We start from the raw sequence: 21809 nt of genomic DNA, 5'->3' as shown, positions 1-21809 counted from the left end.
CCACAGATGGCTAGCTCTCCACTTCTCCCACGACTTATCCATTTTCTACATTCTAGAATAATTCCTGCCCTGTTGGAGATACCCAGCAGTCATACCACAAATTGCAGAATGAATCCACAAAAGAGATGCTGTCATCCTGCCCCAGTGTTGGGAACGGGGCTCCAATCACAAGTGCCCTGCCTTCTAAGAAACATTTATTAAATGCTGAGTGCCTGACATTCTGGCTTCACCTCTTTGTCCCAAGCCTGCTGACTCCATCAAGCCGGCAGGAGGAAACTGAGGGCTAAGCTCTGCCTGATGGTCCCGAGGGGGAGGAAGTGTGTTTACATTACTCGGTCAATTTTCTATTTATTTTAGATACTATGCAGTGACATAAGAGCTGCTGACATTAACTTTCAGGGGCAGAAACTGGCCTTAATGGACCCCATAAAGGTTATTACGGATGGCAGCTGCACGCAGCATCTCTGTGACCTCAGTGGAAGCTCCTACCGCTGTCAATATTGTTGACAATTACTATTGACTGATGCAAGGCTGGGTGCGGAAGTGGAGTCCATGTTTCTACGGCTGGAGGTGGCCGGAGGTTTTGCATTTTATCTTATCTCAGAAAGGGCCCCTGAGAACTTGGCTGCATATCTCTAATGGTCTCAAATGAGAGCCCCAGAACTGTTTGCGACTCAAATAGAGCTGAGCAAAGGGCTCAGGTTACAGATCACAGAGACCCAGGTTCAAATCCAGGCTTTGCCAACGCGCTGACTTAGTGGCTGTCATGTTAATTGACTATTATTTGTGGAGTGTCAGTTTTCCCATCTGGCGAATGGGAAAGCCATTATGTTCTCATGAGGATCAAAGGCCATCACACAAGAGCAGCCAGAGGAACTTGGCAGGGGTGGTTGGCTTTCCTTTATTCCGGAGCAGCGTTCTCATGACGATGGGATGTGTGCCCATGTCCAGCACAGAGTCCTATTCTGATGGGGAGATCCGAGTTCTCGTCAGAGAAAAGGGTAAGGGTTGGGAGCAGTGGGTTGGCTGGCAGAAAATAGGGGAGGTTGGAGCAGAAGGAGAAGAAACAGTGGGAATGGCCAGGAAAAGAGAGAGAAGAGGCTCTTGTGACCGGGCCTGATCCCACTTCAGCTAGGCAGTCACTGCCATGGTTTAGATCGGAGGATAAGACGAAACGCACTCACATAGCTTCCCAGGGGACAAGAGGCAGGGGACAAGAATGTGGGCAGCTGTGGGCCATCAGTTTTTTTTTTTTGGGGGGGGGTGGAGGTCTGAGACTGAAAGGAAGGTAGTGAACTGGGGTCTTTGTTAGCTCCCCTTCCCACTGACCTGTCCAGTTCCCCTGAGGATAGATAACTTAGAGCTCCATGGTCAGGGGAGATGGGCAGCAGCATGAGGGTGACAAGGTGAGGAAGAGGCAGCCATCTTGCAGGCCGTCACCTGCAGGCTCATACGATATGCATTATCTCTCCACAGAGGCTTCATTCAGTTGTAACTCAACTCTCAGGGACATACGAGAACGTGGGCGGCGTGTGTCTCACTCTGCCGTGGCTTTATGGAAAAAATGATGATTTATCACTGCAGCGAGAAGCCTTCCAAAGAACAAACAATCCCAGTTATTTTGCTGCACGGAGAATCACTAGATGTGACTGGGTCTAGCTGAGCGAAGATTCTCGAGTTATGGGGACCTGAGTTCCAGTCCTTTCTGGCTAGGGGGTGAGCCGCGAGGGTTTCTCAGCCTCACTGGGCTGCGGTTTCTTTTCAGCGTTATGATGGAAATAATAAAATCTACTTCAAAGTGTTGAAGAGGGAGCAAATGAGCTCTCAGGGCTGAAGTGCTCAGACGGTGCAGTGCTGGGTGCTGATAATCGCGGCTGCTATTAACTGTCAGTGTGCCTTATTCCTTTCATCTCATGCCCCTTCATCTTCAGCATGCCAGTATTTAGAATCTCAGAGTCCTCCTAGGTCTAGAAGGCCTCAGGTCATTCAGCTCAGCTATTATCAAAAGGTGTCAGAACACTAGTTTCCCCACCCCCACCCTGTATGCTCTGAGAATAAAGGGTTCTTTGGTCCAAAAATGTGCGGGGTGGAGCATACCACAGTGATTTGTCCATTAGCATGTTTGTCAGTGTCTTAAGTCTCTGAGAACTCCTGCAGAGGAGAGCCGCGTTTGCCTTTGTGAGACTCAGTGTCTCCTTATTGCCTCATCACGTGATCACAGGATACTTTCCCCTCTCCTGCTCTGTGCACCATCAACAGGCTCAGAATGTGGGGAGGATGCTGAGTTCATTAAAACTTAAACTGTGGAGCTGGAGAGATGGCTCAGTGGTTAATGCGTTTGCCTGCAAAGCTTAAGGACCCGGGTTCAATTCCTCAGGACCCACATAAGCCATATGCACAAGCTGGCGCGTGCATCTGGAGTTCGTTCGCAGTGGCTGGAGGCCCTGGCTTGTCCATTCTCTGTCTCTCTTGCTCTTAAATAAATAAATAAATAAATAAATATATATATATATGTATATGTATGTATGTATGTATATAAACTTAAACTGTGGACGAGGAAAGTGAGGTCCAGAGAAAGGGTGCAGCTCACCCAGTGATGAAATTGAGACTTCTTTCTTTCCCAACCAGACTGCCTTTTCTCTGAGCCAGGCCTCACATCTGCCCCCCCCCCCCCATTCTGGTGCATGGTGGTGTGCGGTGAGCCAGTGCTGCTTAGTCTAGCCTTGGTAGGAGGTGGGAGGAAGAGTAGACAGCTTCCCACTGGGGAAGGGAAGCTCCACAGGGGCTGAGGGAAGTCACTGGCTACTTGTTGGGTTGGCTGCAGAGAAGGACAGTGACACTGCCAAGCTGTTATCTAGGCCTCGCCTCCCCCTTCTCCACAGCAAGGGCACAGGGTCCCTAGGAAATGCCCCAACCCTCTGTAGCTGTGGCAGAATAATAGACATTTGGAACGGGGCTGCCACTGGCTCCTTAAGGGGACCCTGGCTACCCTGGTCACCTGCCTGACCCGTAATCCAGGCTTTGGTGTTTCTGTAGCTCCTCTGGATCTGTCTTGTAGTTGACTAAGGCCAGCTAAGCCCTGGAGGCTCATGGGCTGCTCTGACCCCGAGGCAGGGGAGGAATCCCAGCTCTTGCACTTGGAGCTAGAAGCCAGTAGGGGGCACTGGCACCTGGCTGGCTTTTGCTGTTCCCATTCCGTTGTTCCTACACGACACTGGCAGCTCTCTAAGGTAGAAGCGGGTGCAGACCTCTGGCTGGGCTGTGCTGGGCTTTGCCAGTCTCCCCAGGTCCTCACTGACACCGTGACAGAGGGATCGACACGTGCTGTCCCAGCCCAGCCAACACAACAGACAAGGAGCTTCCCAGGCAGCCTCGCTCCATAGGACTTGCGGTAGACTCGGCGCCTCCGAGACCTGCCAGCAAGGTTCCTACAAGAAGGGGAAGATTCTGAAAGTGGACTCTCGTCCTTTCCCCTTAACGAGGCCTGTGCGCTAGTTCTGCTACCTTCCGTGGCTATGCGGCTACCGAGGAGAGTGGAATAAATCCGCAGCCAGCCCCTCAGGAGGTCCCGCAAATGCTGGGACAAGACCTCAAGTTTTCAATGTAAACTTTCTATTGATTTTTAAAGTTTCTTTTACTTGAATGAACAAATTATAATTTCATATATTTGTGGAATACAGTGTGATGTGTTGATATATGCATGCATATGCCATGGGATGATTAGCCCTTAAGTGAACTAACATGACCTCACCTTGTAACACATATTGTGTGTGTATGTGTGTGTGGTGATAACATTTAAAACCTACTCCTTTAGCAAGCATGACATATACATCATTGCAGATTAAGGGCCACTAAATCTGAAAATCTGAAATGCTCTTTAACCTGAAACTTTTGAGCATCATGTTGGATTTTGGAGAATTTTGGATTTCAGTTTTTGGAATAGAGATTCTCAACCAGTAAAATCTACCTAAATATCCCCAAATCTGGAAGCACTTCACTTTTCTGGCTTCAAGCAAGAAACACTTATGTGCATGGTGATGAAATTCATTCCTCCTCACTGACACTTTGACCACAGTATCTCCCTTATGCCTCAAGTTTTAAGTTGTTCCCAAATGGGCAGTCTTTGTTTGTCAAGCATAATCTTTTTTTTTCTTCTTCTTCTTTAGTTTTTCAAGGTAGGGTCTCACTCTAGCCCAGGATGACCTGGAGTTCACTACGTAGTCTCAGGGTGGCCTTGAACTCACGGCGATCCTCCTACCTCTGCCTCCTGAATACTGAGATTAAAGGTGTGCACTACCACGCCCTGTGTAAATCATCTTCTAACCAACATGTGACAGTGGGATGGAACACGGTCCCTGGAGATTGTGAGGACAGAATAGCTGGAGGGTAGAGAGTCTAGGAACAGAGCTGGGCACTGCTGACTCCACATAGGAGCAATATGGGGGAGGGGTTTCCACCACCCTGCATTCCTCTGCTCCCTTCCATGCGGGCACCTTGTAAGTAATGACCCCACTCTTCAACCCTTCTCTAGTCTGGACAGAAAGGGCAGTGACCCCTCTCTGACATGTCACTGAAGGGTGGGTATTTCGTGTGACTGTCAAAGGCTCTGGCTTTTGACCACTGAGAGCACTGCAATTTTTCTACCTACTTCACCAGAGCCCCGGCGATGGAGCAGAAAATCAATGTTATAATTAAAACCCTTGGCCCCACAACCCAGGCACCCAGCACAGGCCAGGTGCGGCACTCACCGGTCTCGGTGTTCTCGTGCTCTGTGTCGGTGAGTGTGAGGTTGGAGTTGGCCCGGCTGGACAGGCAGGAGCTGCGCCCTGAGCGCGTGCTGCGGCCCCACAGGCGCACCGGGTGCTCGGGGGAGAGCACGGTGTCTGCTTCCAGGTCTGCGTCGGAGCTGGCCCCCATGGAGTAGCCACAGTGTGGGAGGCCGATGTCTGTCCGGTACAGGGTGCCGTGAGGGGGTGTCACCTCTCCCAGCCCCAGCTCACGGAGGGTGAAATTGGTACCTGGGAGGAGACACAGGTGGACGTGGTGAAGGTGCTGGGTGAGCTCTTTCCACGGGAAGTGCCTTAGTGTAGGACTCTTCAGGGTGGTCTTGGGGCATGATTGGCGGTAGCCCATTCTCCAGCCAAATGCTCTGTATCTTTCAAGCTGATTCAAAGGAACCCCCCTCTTTGAACTCTCCCCACTATCTATATGAGTGCAGGGCTCACTGCCTCCTCCTCCCAGCCACCTCTGGGCACCCTCGCTCCAGTCTTACTGTGGAGTGTCTGTCTGTCACTTCTGTTGCGGGTGGCTTCAACAAGGGCTGGCTCCCTGTCTTGCCTATTCCTAAATCCTTGTGCCTCAAGCAAAATCCAATATCAGAAGGGCTCAAAACATAGGCGTTAAATTGCATTGAGGGCTTCTGGGGGAAGTCTCTGTTCTAGGGAGGACTGGTCAGCGTGTTCAGAACAGGGCAGAGACCTCGTGGAATGGATGGTTCCTCCATGAGCCCCTGGAACCAGGAGTTCCTTTCTGTCCAGGAGAAGGGAGCCTAGAGCAGGAGAGTGTGAAGATCGGATGGGAGGACAGCCAGCCAGGTGGGCTGTGATGGGGAATCAGCGGATGGGCCTCCTGAGGGTATGGAAGGGCCTAGTGATGCTGCACATGGAGGCTGGGGAAGCTGTGGGTAAGGGGAGTCCATCGGGGGCTAGGGTTTGGGTGATACAGGAAATGATGCCATCCCAAGAAACCTCTTTCATTGCTGTTCAGTGTTAATTCAGTATTTATTCCAGAACCATCTTAGGGATAATAAAGAGGGAGTAGGCAGAGGTTCTAAGGTCATATCCTCACCAAACCCATGATCAAATGGACCACGGATCAGATGGCGTCCACATGTACACCAACAGAAGCTGGCCCCAGGCCTCTACTAACACGTGGCCCTCAGCAGGTTGAGGTGTTTCGCTTTGCAGAGCTCACAGGCAAGTGGGTCAACAAACCAAACACATAATTGAGGGGTACAGCCCAAAGTGGGGACATGGAGAGTGTTCTGAGGGCACAGAGGCAGGAGGTGGAGCGGCCGGGTACAGGTGAGAGTGCATGTGACCAACAGAGCAAGAAGAGGGGAGAGGAGGCTGCCAAAGCTTTGCAGATACCCTAAAACTAGAGCCAGGATGCAACGGGACAAGCTTGCAGAGGAGAGTGAGAAGGGACTGGCCGACAGGCAGGAGGGACGTCAGCCTAGAGGGCATTGTAACCACGTCTCACCACAGCACTCAGTGCTCCCTGTGGGTCCTAGGCAGCTGTGCCTCAGGCCTCCTGCACCGACAGCAGGTAGAATAGGTGCTCAGAAAAAGTGAGTTATATAAGCACCTGAGCCGACACACGCTGACAGTCCTTTGGAGCATTGGTAGGGGAGATGGAAGGAGAAGAGACCACTTGAGACCCTGCTATGACAGGAGCTGCTAAGTGAGGCTACGTCTGGGGGAGGAAGTGTGTCCCAGCTTGCTGCCCAGCTGGTTCAGGCTGCCACAGCTTAGACTGGAGGTTTAAGTCATGAGACCCTTCTATCACGGTGGGTAAATACCGTGTTGCAGCTGGTGTCCCAGCTCCCCGGTGTCTCCTAGACCCTGCCCTGGCTATTCCAGCCTTTTCCTTCCCACCCCACTCTACAACCTCCCCAAGTTCCACTTGCTACCCAAATAGTTTGTGTCAGCAAGCCCTTCACTACAGAGGCCTCTGGGCTCTGTTCAGGCGCCAGGGAGCTGTTCTGATTGGCTGTGGCCTGGGCCGGGCCAGATGTTACACACTTCAAATCTCACCCCCGTGTGCCGTACTCCACTCTATCCTCCGGTTTTGCTCTCCTTCTAAGAAAAAGAAAACTGCACACCGGGGCCCAGTGTCGGCTTTTCATGCGTCCCCTCACTCCACTCCCTGGCTGCTCTCTGAATCAGAAGCCACACGCCTGTCCTGTCCCACCCTGTATCTGTGCTGGGCTGGCCTGAACCTCTGCAACAGAGGCCACTCACGTGTTATGAAGAATGACTGCTACATTAAGTGAAAAAAAAAATCGAATTTATTTGCCATAAACAGCCTGGGCTGCATTGACTTCCATATGGCTTGCCCTCCATAGCCTCTTACACAGTCAGAATTGGCATCAATATTAGTGAGCCGAGGCATCCTGGGATGGGAAAAATGCAAGGTAAGGGCCAGCTCTCAGAGCTCAATGATCCTGGTGAATAAGCCAGGCCCTGCTCGTGTGAAAAGGAGGATGGATTTCACCACAAGCGAGAGGTCCTTGTGCTTTCTTTGCTCTAAAAGTTTCGGCCTCTTTCCCGAGGAGCCCAAGGCTGACATCCCTTCTCTCCACATCTCGGGCTGATGGAGACCTGAGCGTTCATGTTCTTGTCCTTCAAACCCGGGCCTCGCTACTTTCAAAGGCTCTGTGAGGATCCAGGATGGCTCTGCACACACATGCATGCAAACACTTCTTAGTTGTTGCTTATGAAGACCAGAGGGGCTCCTTTTCTAGACCTTGTGAGCCAGGGCTCCATCTGAGCCAACAACTCACTGAGCTCTGTCAAACTTAGTCAGGACAGAGCTAGAGGAAATCTGTGAGACATTTTGTCTCTTCCTTTCACTGAGACTCCGAGGCGATGAACGAAGGCAGCATTTATCAAATATCAGCTCCTTGCCAGGATGCGGGGGCACAGCCACTGTTTACAGTCCTCGCTAGTCCTTGTGAGCACCCTACCATTAAGCACCATTATCCCCTTTAGCACAGGGGATGGTGCTGAGGGCCGTACCAGCATCAAAGCCGGAATTCAAATCCAGATCGTCTTGAGCTCTTTGTCACAAGCTGGTGAGAGCTGGAGAGCCATTGTTTTTCAAGAGTGAGAGGCAGCCTCGCTAATGGGGCAGCCTTCATGTGGATCCAGGCCTGTGGGAGGGAATGCAAGTGAGGCCATAGGGGTGTGTGTGTGTGTGTGTGTGCATGCACACTCCTTTTACCTCTGCGATCCTGGGCAAATGATTCAGTCTGGGGTTGTTTTGAGGATTAAACATCATTGCCAAAATTGTTAATGTGTCCACATTATACAGCCTGGTGGGTGGCTGATGCTATCTGCAAAAGGGAGGGGGACAGGGCAGACTCGGGGTGGGCTGCTGGGTTCCTAGGGAGTGTGGTCACCTACCAGGCCTCAGAGAGGCCTTGGGGCTCCCCAGGAATGGAGGGGGAGTGAGCCCTGTAGGAACAGTTCAGAGAGGCAGGACCATGGATATTGTGGTGTGAAGAGGCAGGGGATAAAATAATAATAATAATAAAGTCTAAGAAGACAGTGAAAGGAACTAGAGCAGCCTCGGGGGCCAGGTGGCAGAGACTAATATCAGAGCTACGTAGAATCACCCCCAAGCTTCACGGTGGTCCACGGCAGAAAGTGGACCAACGGGGCAACTCTACGGGTCACTGAGGTCAGTCCTTCAAGACTTCCAAGTTTTGAGGTCTAACCATCACAGGAGCAGCTTTTCTCGCAGCACCCCACTGGGCTTGACACAAAGACGGTGCTAAGATATGCCAGTTGACTGAAGAAGACCTCAGGTGCCCACTGGCACGTGCTTACCACCCACACGTCACGCCATTAAGTCTGCACAAGTCACTGAAGTGGGGGGGGGTTTCCTGAGAAGAAGCCCCACTTCCCAGCCACATCCTATGCTAAGCAGTTTAGCCAGAACATGACTACCCTGCCAACGAGCTGCGGACCAGACTCTTAGCAGATCTGGGGGAGGGGAGAGGGTCAAAGCCCACGAGGACTGATTGTCTCGGCCCCCATCCCCCCCAGCACGCCTGTGCCTGGCCTTGCCCCAAGCCCGCCCTCACCTGTGCGGCAGAACTCCTCCGCCTCCTGCGGCACCATGTCCTTGACACGGCTGCCGTAGGCCAGGCGGGCATCCTGGTCGTAGGCCTTCAGGGTCTCGCTGGAGCTGTAGGATTTCTGCGGGGCCTTGCCCTCCTCGCTGTCGGCCGACGAGCTGGTGTGGCGGCGCTCGGCGTCCCGGCGCCGGGTCAGGGAGCGGTACGGCTTCCTCTCCTTCGCGTCCATGGCCTCGGGCGCGCGCTCCTCCACATCCACGAAGTGCGCCCTCCCCGCGCTCAGAGCCGAGCGATCTGCAGCAGCGGAAACCAAAGAGCCGTGAGCCCCGGGCCGCCTGGACACAAAGGCCATGGCTGGGGTCGCTCTGGCCTGGATGGCCCCTCACATCAGAGCGAGGGCCTGTTTCATCTCCAGCCTGCCTTGCCTTGGCATGCAGCGCCCCTCATGAAATCCCCCTTCCCTTGTCTGAGACTCAGTCCATCCACCCTGAGGATATCCCAGGCTCTCCCTCCTCCAGGTTTGGGGATTGACTGATCTAACAACAAAGCAGAGGGCACTGATGTCTAGCAATGCTGGATGACACAGCAGGACCCCTACTGTTCCCAGAAAGTCCCAACTAGGCCAGGGCCTGACCCTGAACTCTCAGGGACTCCTTAGTAGTTTGTGAAAGGAAGGGTTGAGAAGATAGCTCACTGGTCAAGTGCCTGCTTCCCAAGCATGAGGACCTAAGTTGGATCCTCAATACCCACATAAACAATGCTGGGCATGGCGGCTCCTGACTGTGACCCCAGTGCTGGCTAGGTGGAGCCATATAGATCCTTGGAGCTTGCTAGCCAAACTGGAGAGATCCTGCCTTAAAAAGAGGTGGTGGGACTGGGGAGCTGGCTAGGCCCTTAAGGCGCTTACCTGCAAAGTCTTAGGACCAGGGTTCAATTCCCCCCTATGCAACATAAAAGCCAGATCTATAAGGTGACACATGCATCTGGAGTTCATTTTATAGTGGCTAGATGCCCTGGTGAACATATTCTCTCATTTTCTATATGCCTCTTTCAATCTCTCTCTCATAAATAAATAAATAATAAATAAAAGTGGTGGGCTGCATTTCTGAGGATAACAACCCAAGGTGGTTCTGTGGCCTCCACACGTGTGTGCACGTGTGTGCGCGTGTGCACGCGCACACACACACACACACGTGCCCCCATCCACATAAGTATGCACACACACTTGCACGTAACACACTTGCAGAAACAAAAAGAAAAACTGTGAAGTTACTATATGCAAGCTCTGGGTTAAGAATTTTATCAGTATCTCAATAGATGACCACCAGACCTGATGCGATCGGAAATGAGACACCAAGCCACACTGACAGCCCCGGGTTGGTGTGTTCCTTGTCTGTCTCCTCCCACTAGAACATAAGCACTTCCCCGTCTTTCTCGCTGCTGACCCATGAGTCCCAGCATGACGTGGCTAGCATTTAGGAGCACGGGCTCGCCCAGGCACCCATGGCTGTGGGAAGCACCTTTCTTCTTTTGCTCCTCTTTCCAAAATATCTTCTTTATTTAACTACTTTGACAGACAGAGATAGGCAGGTAGAGAGAGAGAATGGGCATGCCAGGGTCTCTAGTCACTGCAAATGAACTCCAGATACATGTGCCCCCTTGTACACCTGACTTACATGGGTACTGGGGAATCAAACCTGGGTCCTTAGGTTTCACAGGCAAGTGCCTTAACTGCTAAGCCATCTCTCCAACGCCTGACTATTTTTTTTAAATCTTCATTCTACGTGGTGCTGTAGTTCATATGAGATTTCCTGTCGGTCTGTATGTTCATTGCACATATTCTCCCCGTTACTCTACTGCCTTCGCGTTTCTCCCTCCCCTCTGCTCAGCTCCTCTGTCCCCCTAGACAGTGTTGCTTCTATTTTCGAGTCCTATATGCACACAGGATGTTATGCATCTATATAAAATCTAGGAACCACAAGTAAGAGAAAACATATGATATTTGTCTAAGACTGGCTTAATTTGCTTAATGTGATTATCTCCACTTGCATCCATTTTCTGCAAGTGACATAACTTCATTTTTCTTTATGGCTGAAAAAAATTCCAGAGTGCGGATTTTATTTATTCATTCCTCTGTTGTAGGACACCAAGAATGGCTCCACAACTTGGCTATCGTGAATAATGTGGCATCAAACACTGACGTGCAAGTATCTCCATGAAATGCTGACTTGGAATCGGGAGTGTGTAGAGCTGGGTCATATGGCAGATCTACTTTTAGTTTCCCCAGTTGCTGGACTAGTTTGCATTCTCAATGGCAGTATAGAATAAGGACTCCCTTTCTTCTGCATCCTCACCAGCATTCCTTGCTATTTGCTTTCTTCATGGCTGCAATTCTAACTTCAAATTAAACTACATCACAACTCCTCCTCACCCCTGTCTGAATGGTAATAACTCTTTGCTCTAGACTGATGCTGGGGAGCTTTTCTTAGCTGTGATGTCCCTTTGTTTTCCTTCCAGATGTCTTCCTTTAGCTCTGAGGTACCAAACCCAAGCCCCTCAGGGCCATGAGGTCAGTACAGGAGGAAAGTCATGGACCCTTCAGAAAATATATGAGATTGCTTATATTTCTGGAAGCTTACAAACTCCTCAGTTGTGGCTTTCCATTGTTCCTTTTTTTTTTTTTTCCCAGAACAACATGGGTGTACAAACCATTCTTTTTGCATCACTGTCCTGCTATAGAAACAGCAGAACCCCGTAGCTCTCTGATAAACACAGTGCACCTGGGGTACCAGTGCCCAGCAAGGCTGCTGACAGCAAGGATGGTGCTCAGGCCTGCCAGGATGCAGTGTGGCAGTAGAGAGTAGCTGCTGGAACTTTAAGACAAACTGGAAATTTGGATTTCCATGTAAAATGTGCAATTTTCAAATGTGGTTGCTTCATTATTATTATTTATTATTATTATTATTTGTTCATTTTTATTTATTTGAGAGTGAGAGAGAGAGAAGGAGGCAGATGGAGAGAGAGAAAGAATGGGCACACCATGGCTTCCAGCCATTGCAAATGAACTGCTGACGTGAGCACCCTCTTGTGCATCTGGCTAACGTGGGTCCTGGGGAATGAAGCCTTGAACTGGGGTCCTTAGGCTTCACAGGCAAGCGCTTAACCACTAAGCCATCTCTCCTGCCCTGCTTTATTATTTTTAATTTTCACTTCAAAAAAACTTTGCAGGCCAAACAAGACACACTGGTGGGCCAGACTTGATCTGAGGGACTTGCAGCTCTGCTGGTGACAATTGGTGTGCGGGCAGCCCCTCAGCCTGGAGATGCTCGCTTCCTTCCTAACACCTCAAAGGCCTTCTCCAGGACAGCTCTTAGCTTGGTTCCAGTGCAAAAATTCTGTCCACCTTCTTAAAGGGTCCTCTAGACATCCTGAAACAGGTACCTGTGTCCTAAGCTAGATACCACATCACTTGGAAAGCAGATGATCTGTGGTTAGCACCCTCTGTCTTTGGATACATTGTGGATCCTGAGCCTCTATTACAGATTCTCCTCTACATAGATCTCCACACTGTGCAAACACTTGTGAAGCTTTTGGCTTTGCCTGCTAACCGTGAAGCATATAGCACTCGCTCAGGTCCATGTGGTGAGTTAGTAGGAAAGTTAGTATTACTTGATAGACTGCAGTTGTACCGGGAGCCAGTTAAAGATGGAGTGGCTCTTGTTGGGTCCCAGTTTTCAAGATATCCCTTGATTCAGGGTGAAGGTTTGACCTAGGACACACAGACATCAAATCATATGACTAAGGCCCAAACCTAGGCTCTGTGCTCTGCTGTCTTGGTGCTCAGCCTCCTGAAACCAGTTGGAAAGGCCATGTGTCTGAGAGGTAGAACCACAGTAAAGACCAGAAGTCATGCCTCCTATTCCTGGGTCTTTAAACCTTTCTTGACTGTAACCCATATTTAAAATTCATCTTACGGCATGTCTCCATATACACATTGATGTGAATCTGTTTGTAACACAGACCAAAATTTTATGAAGTTACTACCTGGGGAGCAATGCATAGCTCCTATTTCTCATTTTTCATTTTTAAAGGGCTGATTATAACCATTTAAATTGAGATCATGACCTAGTAGTGGCATTGAATACAGTGCTGTTCAGATGAGGATTTGTGGTCCTTCTTCTGGTCCTTTGCCCCTGAGTGACACTATCACTGTGATAAGATAAGCACTCAATCACTGGTAGCCATCATGAACACTGGTCACTAAGACTTCATAATCTACTAGTAATAGTATTACTAATTGCAGTAGATGGTTTCCACCTTGCTGGGACAAACATGCAACAAAACACAGTTTTACGAGAGGAAGGTATTTATTTCAACCTTATAGATCCAGGGAAAGTTTCATCAATGGTGGAAGAAGCTGGCTCTCATTCATAAATACAAACCAAGGAAACCACCAGCAGCCAGCAAACACCAAAAATCGGCAAGTATGAACCAGCAGCAAGCAAGGACTTCCCAGAGCTCAGATCTCTCTGCACATCTTTGGACTAGAATCAGATCTACCCCCCCAACCACACCATTGGGCTGCATCCTAGAATCCATCCCCAGCCACACCTCCTCCAGCCAGGTGGACGGAGACTCAAGTTACAGGCTTAATAAAACACCTGAGTCTATGAGGAACTTACATTCACATTCAAACCACCACAGTAATAGTAGCAAACATACTTTCATTGGGAATTAATATTCATGGAGAGTTTACTTTTTTGTTGTGTGTGTGTGTGTGTGTGTGTGTGTGTGTATTCATGTATGTAGACGCATGCCACAGTGTGTCTGTGTGGATGTCAGAGGACAACTTCAGGGTGTTGGTCCTCACCTTCCAGTTCATTTGAGGCAGGGTCTCTGGTTGCTCTGTTGTCCAGGCTAGCTGACCTTCAAGGTTCCAGGAAAGTCTCCTGTCTCTATCTCCCATTTTTCCATAGGCACCTTGGGCTTACAGAAACCTGCCACAGCTTTCATTTTTTTGAATGTGGGGTCTGGGGATCCAAACACAGGCATTCACTCTTTTCTGGCAAGCTCTTTATCCACTGCCTATCTCCCTAGCTAAGAGCTTACTCTTAACTACTACCATATGCAATAATACTTTTAGTTTGCATGTCAATCCTACAATACAGGTATTAGGAATATCAGCAAAATTCAGATGAGGAATTGGGAAGGTGGGTGTCACGCCCAAGGTTACATAGCCCTTCCCTGACAGAACCTGAACTGTGGCCTAGGGAATTGAATTTCACACATAGCTATAACTCCTTGATGGTTTTTCCCTTCTGGACTGTTCAAGTTGAATTTTGGTAGCCAAGGTCATGCCATTGACTTGGTTATGCCTTTCTAACATCCTTGCTGTGCTGTTAAGAGCAATTCCAGTTTCCTGGCCAAAATAAAGGTTCTTCTCCCTCTGGACTGTCTCATTGCATTCCACAGAGCCATTTGCGTTTTCTTGGATGTGGATACTCTGCTCTCTCTTTCTCTTTCCACCCCTTTGGGCATGCTGTACCGTCCCTGAATACCCAGGTAACTGGGCATCCTGTTTTCATGCCCACCTCTCCCCTTACTTATAGTACCTCCAGGGAAGACCTGACACCCAGTGCTCAAAGACTATCCTCTGAGTGAAGAAGCAATGAGCCCTACCTGGCATCTACTTCTCCCCCAACACAAGATATTGGCGGTTAACTTTAGGCAAATAGGTAATTGGCATACCTGAAACTGCATTAGACACATTGCTTACACACATTCTTCTTAAGTTTGAAAGTCAGCATGGACTGAAAAGTATGTGTTCCCCACTGATAGATGTCTTAACCTTTCAATGCCTCAGTTTCCTCGTCAATAAAATATCTCTAGGTGGTTCTGAGGATTAAGCATATATGCCTCTGCTACATAATTAGTGCTTGGTCTATTTTAGTGTCAGAAAAACCACGTTTTCTTCTTAAAGACATGATGTAGAAGGCTCCAGCTAGGTGTCAGTTATAATTGGAGAAAAGACACCCCACAGAAGTGTATGTTAATAAAGATGTTAAATTAGTGGATGGCATTTCTTTTTATCAGTATGCGCCTGCTGATTAACGGCACAAGTGTCAAGGCAGAGACTCAGTTATGCAAACTGCTAAGAATACAGTCCATCAACTCAGAGCATCCCTGTCGGAGTACAGGCGGGGAGAACACAGGCTCACTTTTCCATTTGCCATGGATTTATCTTCATCTATTGTTCTTTTTGTCCTTCACTTAAAGTCTTAACATAGTAGTACCATAAACATTTACTTTTTCTGTATAGATAAGAGTTGATACTCAAATTGGCCTTTAACTGAGAGAGAGAGAGAGAGAGAGGAAAGCGATGGAGATGCCCTCCCTAGGAAGTAGGATGGATAGACTTCTGAGGAGGGTGACCATTCCCTCCCTCCAAGGCTCCGCACGGCTGGGGCAATGCCGTGCTTAAACATGCCCCTTGCTTTCTTACTGGCTGCTATGACTGGGATGTGTCTCGCTCCCCAAGTTCATGCGCTGGTGGTATAATGAAGTCATGAGATTGGGAGCCCCATCACGGGCTACATACAGGCTTCAAGAATAAGAGAAAAAGAAGCCTGGTCAGGTTTCTCTCCCACACTTGCTATGACTTGCTACAGTGATACAAGAAGGTAGTCACTAGATGCCATCTTACATTGCATTCCCCAGACTCTGGAACCGAGTGACGAGTCCTACTCAGCCTGTGGCATTCTCTAGCAACAGACCAGATACTCGCCAGCCTTTGGTCTCCCTCTTACCCATGAAACTCGTGAGTGAGAGTCCAGGCCCGCCAGACTTCTCGCACTCATCCCTTCCTCTGCATCCTCTTGCTGCCTCAGCAAGCTCACTGTTCCAGTGTCTCCTCCCGGACGTGCGCACTCTAGCTCAGCTCCGCAGAGCTGCCTGCCGTTTCTTGGAATCGCCTGCACTCTGCCCTTTCACTGAGCCTCTGGCCGGGCTCTGCAAATGCGCCTCTCCTGGGTGCTCCCAGGCTGGCCCTGTTTCCTGGCTTTTCTAGACCCTGGTTATCCCCCTTTTCCTGGTTCCCCGAGCCTGCCATAGTTCCGTCTCTCCATTAACATCCGTTCATCTAAACCATGTGGGGCAAATGTGTTTCCTGTAAGGATCCTGACACATGATACGGCTTCTCACTGCTGGGCTGACTGTCAGCCATCAGCATCACCACCATCGTTCACTTAATAATGCCAACAGCTGTCATGCGCTCAAGGTTTGTGTTGTGTTAACTGTTTCTGGGGAGCTGGGAACAAACATCTATTCACCCCCAACAGGGCACCAAAGGAATGATTCCACCCACGTCTAGTGTGGTGAACCAGTGAGTTTAATTGGGATTATTTCCATAAATATGTGCAATTTATAGGTTGCTAAATCACTTCAGAAAAGTGCCTTCCATGAACCTAACTGGGTTATATATCCGTGGGGAGGGGTGGAGTCTCATGAGGCAGGCATGAGCCTTGAAGGGACAGGTTAGTATCCTTAGAGGGTGACAACCATACGGACTACCAGTGACGAATGCTGTGATAAATTATGAACTACAGAAGTTCCTTCTTGGCTCTGACATGGGTATCAGCTTTGGTCTGTCAGTAAGGAGAGAAAGAAGCCAGGCTAAGAGGAGAAAAATAATGCATTTGCATTGAGTATACAGCTCAGTACTTTCCACACTGCTCCATGAGAACTCGAGTTTCTCACCATACAGACGAGGCTAAATGACATGGGTGGTCAATGCACTTCACCTAGACATACTGGGACCTGAACCACTTTTATTTGTTTTGTTTTGTTTTGTTTTTACTTTGGCTTGGTGTAGTTTTGCTTTAAGTAAAGCTGGGCTTGGGTGTGTTGGAAGGTTGGGGAAGGAGATCAGAATACCATTTTGGGTTGAAAGAAAACCTCCAAGCTTTATAAAAATAAATATCTAAGGGCTAGAGAGATGGCTTAGGGGTTAAGCTCTTGCCTGTGAAGCCTAAGGACCTCGGATCGAGGCTTGATTCCCCAGGACCCACGTTAGCCAGATGCACAAGGGGGCACACACATCTGGGGTTCATTTGTAGTGGCTGGAGGCCCTGGTGCGCCCATTCTCTCTCTCTCTCCCTCTTTCTCTCTCTGTCACTCTCAAATAAATGAAAATAAACAAAAAATTAAAATACATTAATAAATATCTAAGAAGGCTAAAGATATACTTCAGTGGTGGTGGAGGGTTTGTCTAGCATGTGCAAAGCTGTAGGCTCATTCCTCAGTACTGCATCCGTCCATCAGTAAAATTTAAAAACCTTTATCTATAGTTGCTTTAGCCTGGGCATAGTGACATAAGCTTATAATTTCAAAACTTGAGAGGTGGAAGGATTAGTTGGATCAGGAGTTCAAGGTCCTCCTCGGCTACATATCATGTTCAAAATTGGCCTGAGAGATGTACTCTATCTTAAAAGAAACAAACAACAACAGTACTTCAGTAAACAATACTGCGTGCTTTCTTATGTTCTGAATGCTGTGTGCGTATTATTTCTCATTACTGCAACTGCAAAAACATCACCTTTGCATTTTTTCAAGGTTGAAGGGGACCGAGTGAGTTATTGTAGACCACATGGTTCCCAAGTGCCAGAGCTTACATTTGAACCAGAAGAAAACGTTTAAAAACCAAGAGAAGTATTAAACATCTAGTATTTATCACAGTTGAGTCACCTAGTAAATCATGCTAAGTCCCCTTTCTGTCTTCACTGCTGCAAAAGTCACAGTGAGGCATCACAGGCTCCTCCCCTCCTCTTCTTGGGCTGTCTTCCCTCCCCTCCCAGCTCAGATCCTGCCCTGCTGTGCCAAAGCCTTGATTAAGGCACCAGGGGACAAGACTGGGCTGCTAACTCTAGAAGTCTCTAGTCAGTGGGCAAGCCCAAAAGGGAGTGAGGAAGAAAAGCATGCCACAAGGTCCCAGGCCCAGGACGAGGTGGGCCTAAGGTAGAGAGAGGATCAAGGGCTCTCACCACAGACAGTGACATGTAAAACTAGTGCAAATAAGGTCAGATAAAAGGTGAGCCAGATCATAGATATTTGAGACAAACAGAAAAGAGAGAGAGAGTGAGAGAGATTGTTACAGAGCTGTGGCCTCCAACCCTCTTGGATTTCCAGTGAAAATACACTTATGTCACAATTGAGGGTGTGCATTCATCATAGACTTTGAACAAAGCTGGAGGCTTCCTGAGATCATGCTGAGCCTTGTGGCAAGGGTAGAATTTGGTATCTTCAAGCCCGTGCTACTTGCATAGAATTATAATGAGTTGTCAACCTGCACTATTCTGGTCACAGCACGGATGAATGAACAGGAGTAGATGGAGGCCCAGTCACTCCTGGGGTTCAGACTCTGGGGGGAAGAAAACATAACGTACAAGGTGAAGCTTTGTGAGTGAGGCGTTGGCAGCCTGCTGGAAGTTCTTCTTTTCCTTCATGCCAGTGGGCAGTAAGAAGCAGCAGACATATGGCAGAAAGAGCTAGCCAGGGAAGAAGTCCTGGAAAAGGAACAGATGCCAGCTGGGTTCAGAGATCCTGGTGCCTTGAGGTTGCGGAGGGGGACGGGAGAGAGCTGGAGCTGGCCTGGAAGAATGACCAGGGTGCAGGGCTTATCCCGAAGAAAAGTCTTTAGTGTTGGTAGGAGAGCCACAAGACACATGTGGACCCTTCATGTGGCCTCAGATGGGATGTACCAATGGGGAGGGGCCTGGCGCATCCACACGGAGCTGTCCACAGATAGCAGGATGTGCCAAGACACCGCTGCCCAGCCCTGGTCTGCAGGGAAATGGGGCTTGTTATCACCTGCTTACCTTGCAACCTCAGCACCAGCCAGAAACCAGCCAGGAAATTGGCTGAATTCCTGCCGGACTGAAGTTTTATAAGTTTTGCTTAACTTAAGTACGGGGTGGTATTTTTTTTTTTTTTTTTTTAGTTCTTTGTGTGTCAAACAGGCCCATAAATATTTCAGAGTTAACATGTGTTCCACAAAATGTAAGTCCTAGGTAGTAGCTGGGTATATAGAAAACCATAAATTTTACTTTTCATAGTTCTTCAAAGTTTAGTCCTGAAAATCCTTTGTTTTGCAGCTGAGGGAAAGGCGGGGACTGGGGGTGGGGGGTGGGGGAGGGTGGTTCTTAGTCTAGTCCAGGCGCTACGAAGGGCTACGTGCAAAGCCGAGCCGGAGGCATCCTGGTCCTCGGCTTAAGGATTCGGAAGGCCGCCCACACTGGCGAAGGGATGCTCAGGTTCTCAGGTCTGGGACCCCGGAGCTCTAGCTTCCACATCTAGGCTCCCTGCTATGCCACGTGCAGTGCACTTTCCTGCCCTGTCACTATGGGGTTCCCCTCGCTTTTTAACAGGGGGACAGTCATCAGAACAGTGGTGCTACTGGCAAGGTGTCTCTGTGCTCCCCCACCATGCCCAAGCCTAAACCGCGCCTAGTTTGTAGAGAGAGAAGCTGGGAGGCAGATAGGTGGAGCCCCTGGCCCACAGGGACAGTGCAGGGAAGTAGCAGAGCCAGGACTCATGCTTGTCTGTCTTACCCTAGACTCAAGCTTTGAATCACCCAGCCTTGCTTTATTCAGGTTTGTGTACATGCCCGAGGCGACCGCCCCTGACCTGGGCTTCGGAGAAGGGCCTTCGTGGCTATTTCTTTTCTTTTCCGTTTTTTTTTTTCCTTTGGTTTTTTGAGGTAGGGTCTCACTCTGGTCCAGGCTGACCTAGAATTAACTCTGTCATCTCAGGGTGGGTCTTGAACTCACGGCGATCCTCCTCCCTCTGCCTCCCGAGTGCTGGGATTAAAGGCGTGCGCCACCACGCCCGGCTCTTTGTGGCTATTTCTTGGAGGCCTAGCATAGAATAGCACACTGGGCAAGGGAGAGTGCTTTCCTGAGAGTTTGCCAGAGTGTGGCCCTGTGCCCAGCCTGGCTGTGGGGACACCCCTAATCAGCGGCTGGTAGGCAGGTGGCAGATGGTTCCGCTGTTTGCAGGCACCATCTTGCCTTCTGTTAGAGGCTTGTCAGAGGCCAGGTATCAAAGAGCAGAGGCTCTGATCCTGCGCCAGGAGGGCTTTCCCTCAGAGGAATGGGCATGCCCAGGGCCTGGGGCACAGCAGGCCCTCAAGCAGCAGGAGAGTTTTTGAAGGCTGTGTTCTCTACATCATTCTTCATCTGTCATCTCTTTGGCTTCCAAAGCCAGTGATCAGCCAGTGTGCCTCTTATGGATGGGGATGTCCTAGAATTCAGATTGAAGGGCAGCGCTGGCTGGCATACTGGGTGCTTGATCCCTTTGCTCCCATCCCTACCAAGTGGTCACGTGGCCTCCAACTCTGAGGACTTGGCTGCCTCTGGGAAAATTCTGCTTGCCAGTCCTTGCTTCCTTCTACTGAGGCAAAAACCCGCCTCCTTTTAGATCCTTTCCTTCCATAGGCCTCAGCTGCATTGCCTGGAGACCCAAGAAAGCTATCTGGCTATCTAGCTATCTTGCCCCAGCAATCGCCTTTCAGACAGAAGACAGACTTAGCGTGTGCCCATGAGTTCTGCATCAGAAGGAACACGGCTAGGGTCACCTCTCCCCCAGGTTTATCCACCTGGCCCCCTCCCTCACCCTTTAACCAGGACTTTAATGGACTGAAGAGTTCGGTTAGATGTGTCTTGGAGCTTCTGAGGCAGACAGAAGGACAAAGGCATCTGCAGGTGACCGCAGCACAGAGAACACAAAGGAACAGCTAACGCAGACGCTCTGGGGACACAGGTGAGCGCCTCAACTCTAGCCTCAGCTGCCTGGGGCAGGGGAGCCCTGACCTGAGTCACCAGGCTGAGCCACAGGAAGACCCTCTCCATACCTCCCAGCCTGTACCATTGTGCTGACCATAAACCACTGGGAGTTCTTGGTGCAGAATGATGAGCTCCCATGCCCCGCTTTCCCATGTACCCCTCCCTCTCTGCCTTCTCCAGGGTAGCTCACTCCATGGCTTTTCTTAGAAGTCAGATTACTGGAGCCTCAGATCCAGCTCTGCCTGGGCTCAGAACTTCTTTGTGACCAACACCTGGAGACTAAGTGGGACTTCTTTTATTTTTCCTGGGGAATCTCTCCGAGGATCAAGGATCAACCTGTTAAATTTGTGCATCAATGCTACACAAACTTTTTTTTTGTCCTCCCGACTTTCAGTGGGCTTTGTGTGGGCTCATACTGTGAAATACTCAGAAGGGGAGAGATGCTGATTAATTATATATCCCCTACTGTGCCTGAGTCTTAGCCTGTAATCACCTGGGGCTCCCACTGGGCCTTCTGTCTGCCTAATGGGGAGGGGGGAACCTGAGGGGAAACCAGCCTCTCAGCAGTGCCAGGCAGGCTTCTGGAACAAACGAGTCTTATTTAAATACATATATATGTATATATGCATGCATTATTATATATTATATACATTATTATATATTATGTATACATACATTAAATGCATATATATTTATACATATATAACATATATGCTAATTTACTTATTTTGATTATTATTATTATTATTATTATTTGGTTTTTCATGGTAGGTTCTCACTCCAGCTCAGGCTGACCTGGAATTCACTCTAGTCTCAGGGTGGCCTTGAACCCATGGCAATCCTCCTACCTCTGCCTCCCGAGTATTTATTTATTTTGAAGTAGGGTCTGGCTATGTAGCCCAAGCTAGTCTTGAACTTGCAATCCTCCTGCCTCAGCCTCCCAAGTACTAGAATTACAGGTGTGCGCCACCAAACCCAGTAGATGCTATTTTCACATAAGGAATTCCTCAGCCTGGAGGAAGTTCTGGGGTGAACTCCTCACCCTGTAGGGCTCATGTTCCTTTCTCCTCTGTCCTTACAGCCATACCCTGGACCTGAGTTCCAGGCAT

The 21809-nt window shown here is 49.4% G+C and overlaps 1 protein-coding gene across 1 annotated transcript in view; it reads right to left on the bottom strand.

Annotated features, from left to right (window-relative positions):
* The window catches only part of Tenm4 (teneurin transmembrane protein 4), a 1065388-nt gene that overhangs the window by 394607 nt on the left and 648972 nt on the right, over positions 1–21809 (bottom strand). Inside the window, 2 exon segments of the mRNA XM_045144966.1 lie at positions 4749–5018; positions 8870–9157. Of these exon segments, the coding sequence (XP_045000901.1) occupies positions 4749–5018; positions 8870–9157 (558 nt within the window).

Source organism: Jaculus jaculus, chromosome 3 (genome assembly GCF_020740685.1).
Source record: "Jaculus jaculus isolate mJacJac1 chromosome 3, mJacJac1.mat.Y.cur, whole genome shotgun sequence".
NCBI lineage: Eukaryota > Metazoa > Chordata > Mammalia > Rodentia > Dipodidae > Jaculus > Jaculus jaculus.
Note: the sequence above shows the minus strand (reverse complement) of the source record. Positions and strands in the feature narration are given on the sequence as shown.